At 47.9% G+C, this 4424-nt stretch overlaps 1 protein-coding gene across 1 annotated transcript; it reads left to right on the forward strand.

The window, feature by feature from the left end:
- The first annotated feature begins 531 nt into the window (after nucleotides 1-531).
- LOC125942682 (uncharacterized) lies at nucleotides 532-2149 on the forward strand. The gene is made up of 2 exons (XM_049660944.1): nucleotides 532-894; nucleotides 1592-2149. The coding sequence occupies exons 1-2, from the start codon at nucleotides 565-567 to the stop codon at nucleotides 2147-2149; spliced, it is 888 nt and encodes a 295-aa protein (XP_049516901.1). The 5' UTR covers nucleotides 532-564.
- The last annotated feature ends 2275 nt before the right edge of the window (nucleotides 2150-4424 follow it).

Here is a 4424-nt window from a genome sequence, read left to right on the forward strand (position 1 = left end):
CCCAGGAGGTCCCGGAAACGATGTTTTGGGCAGAGTTAAAAAAAGATGCCTGTACGACCATCAGTCAAACTATTTTCAAGCTACACAGTGGCACACTCCCAACAAAACCTTGGCTGTGACAAAAAGGCATATTTGTTGCCTGGTCTGTAGACTGCATCATCTGCAAAAAGCCGGAGACAGTTGAACACATATTTCTGTATTGTAGTGATGCAGTCTTTCTCTGGGACATCCTTCAGAGGACCTTGAAGAAAGACTTCCCCGTTACACCGTACGGCATTCGTTTTCTGCCTGTCAAAAACGTAGGGGGTGTGCCCTACGATATGTTCATGACATTGGTTCTCTATAGGTGGTATTCACGTGACGTCACGGCAGAGCAGTCTGGCGGGCGCTGTAGCGGAAAAGGCACAAGCTGCGTTGGCCACTATGAAACCGCCATATTTTTGGGGAGCCGGTGTCAACAAAGCCTATCTCCGCTGTTGAAGCGCTGCCGATGTGTGTGTGTGTGTTTTTTTTTTTACTTTAGGAGGAGTCACTAAAGTGCCTATCTTTTGCAACTTTGCAAGCATGAATGCCAGCCCCTCATTAATGCACTTAAGCACGTACGCGCATAATTTAGAGGCCGGTGCGAAGGTGCGCTACGTCGAGAAAGTGGAGCTTTGCGGTGGCGTCGATCCACTTATGCTTACTGGCAAAGAGGCGTCATTTGATCTCGCGCTCGTACCCAAGGTAGAACTTTCTGATATTAAGGACTACCTTGTGCACGCTACAAGCTTCATAACTCACGAACAGCTGAAAGCAAGAAAATCTCAGGAGTCACACAACTATTTGACCAGCGGCTTTGTTCAAGAACCCCAGCTGAGAAGACACGGCGAGCACATCATTGTGCGCACGAAGGTAAGACAATCTAAAACGCTACATCAGCTAGTCGCTCTTTGTATTACCGGGTCGAATTGTAACGCTAACGGGTAATACTTGCCAATGTGTGTGACAGGAGTGTGATTCGTGTTCGGAATGTTTCGCTGCGCAGCGAAACATCGTAGCACTTTCTTAAGTTACTGCCAGCGAGCGGTACTTCTTTATCGTTTATGTACCGTTGCTCCTTGATAGTACATGAAGATTGCAGGAGTAGGCTTTCGCACTGCGCAGCGTCCAGCAACGCAGTGCCTTCCGGAGTTAAGGGAGCGAAAACGATACCAAAGAAAATCGTTTGTACGCAACATGTCAGCTACCACCATGCTGCACCTTTAGAAACACTTGCTGTTTAGCGGCTACTTCCAGCTGTTCACCTTGCTCCAGCCCTCCCCCCCCCCTCTTTTTTTTTTTTGCAAATTCCCGTCACCTGCCGAAGCGTTTACTAAGTTCTACAAATTATCGCTACCGGCGAGGCCGCGAGCTTTGCATACGTATGCGCAGTTGCGATTCGATTGTGCAAGCATAAAACCACTCGCTGGTGTTTTGCTTATTTACACTCATGGATACACCTACATTAGTTTCACTCACTGATGATGTAGTAACTCGTCTTGCTTTTTGTGCCTGTGTTCTCAGCATGCATAGAATCAGCAGTTAAATAGATCACTTCCTCCGTTTGCAGGTAAACCACTCCCAGGCAATTTCCACTCAGCCACTCAAGCCATGGCTTCTTGTCAAGCAGGATGGAATGGTCGAAGCTGCACACTGCACGTGTATAGCCGGTCTCGGCGAAGCCTGCTCGCACATTGGTGCACTGCTCTTCTATTTAGAAGCAGCTTCAAACTTTCGGGATGGTCAGGCTTGCACTGATAAGAAAAATGCATGGCTGCCTCCGTACACAAGTACTGTGCCTTGTGCGCCACTTGCACACATTGACTTTGCGTCAGCTACCACCAAGAAAAGGCGGCTGGATGGACATCGATCATCATCCTCAAAGAAACCAGCCACCACTATTGAGAGGCCTTCACAGAACGAATGGAAGGCCTTTCTCGACAGAATTAAGAAGGCTGGCAAATATTCTGCAGTGTTTGCACTGAAAAAGGACTATTGCGAGGAGTTCATCCCTGTGCAAGTGAAGCACTCCACTGCTCTTCTGGGACACTTGGCAAGAGACAAGCCGTTGTCAAGGGATGCGATGCTGGAGGAGTGCGCAATGTTTGCCCAGGCGTATATGTTGTAGAACCAAAGGTATTTATATGTCCATTGAATGATGGCTTTATTGATATAAAGTAACTACATGTGCATGACAGAGAAGGCACTGTTAAATGCTTGAAACTACCAGTGTTTACATTGCCCAACCTGCATGGTTGCTGCTAGCTAAGTGCAGTTTTGTGATCATGTACATTGCATTAGTGTGAAAAGTCATTCTATTGACAATACAGGTCTGTAAAGATGTGGAAGCGGCAACGAGAGGTCAGTCGGCCTCAGCAACGTGGTTCGCCTTCAGAACAGGCCGGGTCACGGCATCGACAGCCCACGCAGCTTGCCGAACGACCTTGACTCAGCCATCTGTGAGCCTGGTGAAGAAGATCTGCTACCCTGAGGAGAGCAAGTTTTCTTCTGCTGCAACTAATTGGGGTCTGCGCAAGGAGGACACTGCCAGGAACCAATAGGTTGCTGAAGCATCCAGCCAGCACAAAGAGTTTGTTTGCAACAAGTGTGGATTGCATATTAGTTCACATGAGCCCCATATGGCAGCAAGCCCAGATGGCCTGATTTTTTGTGCCTGCTGCCAAGATGGTGTTTTAGAAATTAAGTGCCCATATTCAGCTGCTTGTGTAAAGGACGTTGTGACCGAGAAAAGTGGCTGCTTAGAAGTTGCTGCTAGTGATAATACACTGAAGCTAAAACGACAACATGCTTACTACACGCAAATACAAATGCAGCTTTTTGTTTGCCAGCGCAGCTATTGCGACTTTTTATTGCGATAGCAATTATATGGACACTCAAAAGCAGATTTCTGCCGTCGGCGTCGCCGTCGCCGTCGCCGTGAGGTTCCGTATGACGTCAATGGAGATGAAATCGTGACCGCGCGCCGCCGAACGCTGTATGTGCGAGTGAAAGGGCACGAGGGACGCGCTCTTTCACTGGGAGTGAACGCACGGCGGAGAACAAACGCGCGTTCCGCGCCGTGCTTGCTTAAGGGCTGCAGAAGTAGGCGTCTCTTTCCTCCTTTACAATCACCATATATGTGGAGCAAACGCGCCTTCTTCCGATGCGCGAGAGGCCGTGGGGGAGGGAAGGAAGGGGGAGGGAAGGGAGGCGACGTTTAGCTGCGGCACCAAGTGCCTATTTATATCAGAGGCTCCGGCAACAGTCACCAACGCCGCACGCATTTTGAGCGAACGCGGGCAAAACGCCGACGGCGTCGACAACAGTTCTGCGCGTTGCCGGTGCTGCTGCATGTCCAAGTTTATACAGCTGATAAAGCTAATATCATTACTCCGTATAGCTCTCTACAAATTTGCTATCGCAATTGATGCTTCACCTTTCAGGTGAAACTGCGACAACTTTTTTTTGTGTGGACACCAGCAGATAGTCACCTTGAAAGAATCTTCCTGGATGCCGGCTTGCAAGTGGTGTGCCTGCATAAAAACAAAAATGTTAAGATGCTGAATGTCATTAAAGGAAATATTCCCCTTGTATGAATAAGCCATTTTACTTGTGACAGTACTGTTCACAGCGCTCTGCTGCGCATTCAACATTGAGTCAAGGGTCGCAGCACTCTGCTATCGGCCTTTTGGACCTCCTTTGGAGTCGCAGCCCTCTTGCAACGTCGCTGGTGCCTGAAATAAAATGTACCTCTGTAAAAATGTCTACTTTGTACTCATTAGCACTACTTGCATTGATGATTCCACCTCTGCAACTGCTTGCTATTTGTCACAGTGCTGGCACCAGTTCTCACAATTTTGTATTCTCTAGGAAATTGAAACCAGCCTGCTCTCTGCAGACACAACTATTCTCAAAACAATGCAAACAACTTGGAAGTATCTGATTGGAATGCATTACTTGATGACTATGTAACTTATACTACACAACTGCAGTCGGGAGTGCAATATAAAAGATAGCTGCTGTATCAACACCGTGTCCACCAGCGCCTCTTAGGTCTCTGCTATTTTCAAAGTCTGGGTTTGTTGTGCGCTACCAGAAAGAGCACATACATACATACCTTTCTTCAGACCGAGTTGCTGACTTTGTGTCATACCCTAGGTGCAAGCTTGGCGCCCAGTCCGGATTCGTCAGATCGATTAAGTAGGATGGCCTGCCTGCAAGTATGAACGAGACTGCGTTTGCACAACAAAACAAATTCCTAGAAAACTGACGCATTTCTAACAAGAAGAGCCACTGGTTGCATTGGCAAGAAGTCTAACCATTACTTGAAGCCACAACTGCACGACAACCAGCTTTCACACAAATCACGCACTGTGCTAAGGCCTCTCGGGCAAAATAACCTC

This window comes from Dermacentor silvarum, chromosome 1 (assembly GCF_013339745.2).
Source record: "Dermacentor silvarum isolate Dsil-2018 chromosome 1, BIME_Dsil_1.4, whole genome shotgun sequence".
Lineage (NCBI taxonomy): Eukaryota > Metazoa > Arthropoda > Arachnida > Ixodida > Ixodidae > Dermacentor > Dermacentor silvarum.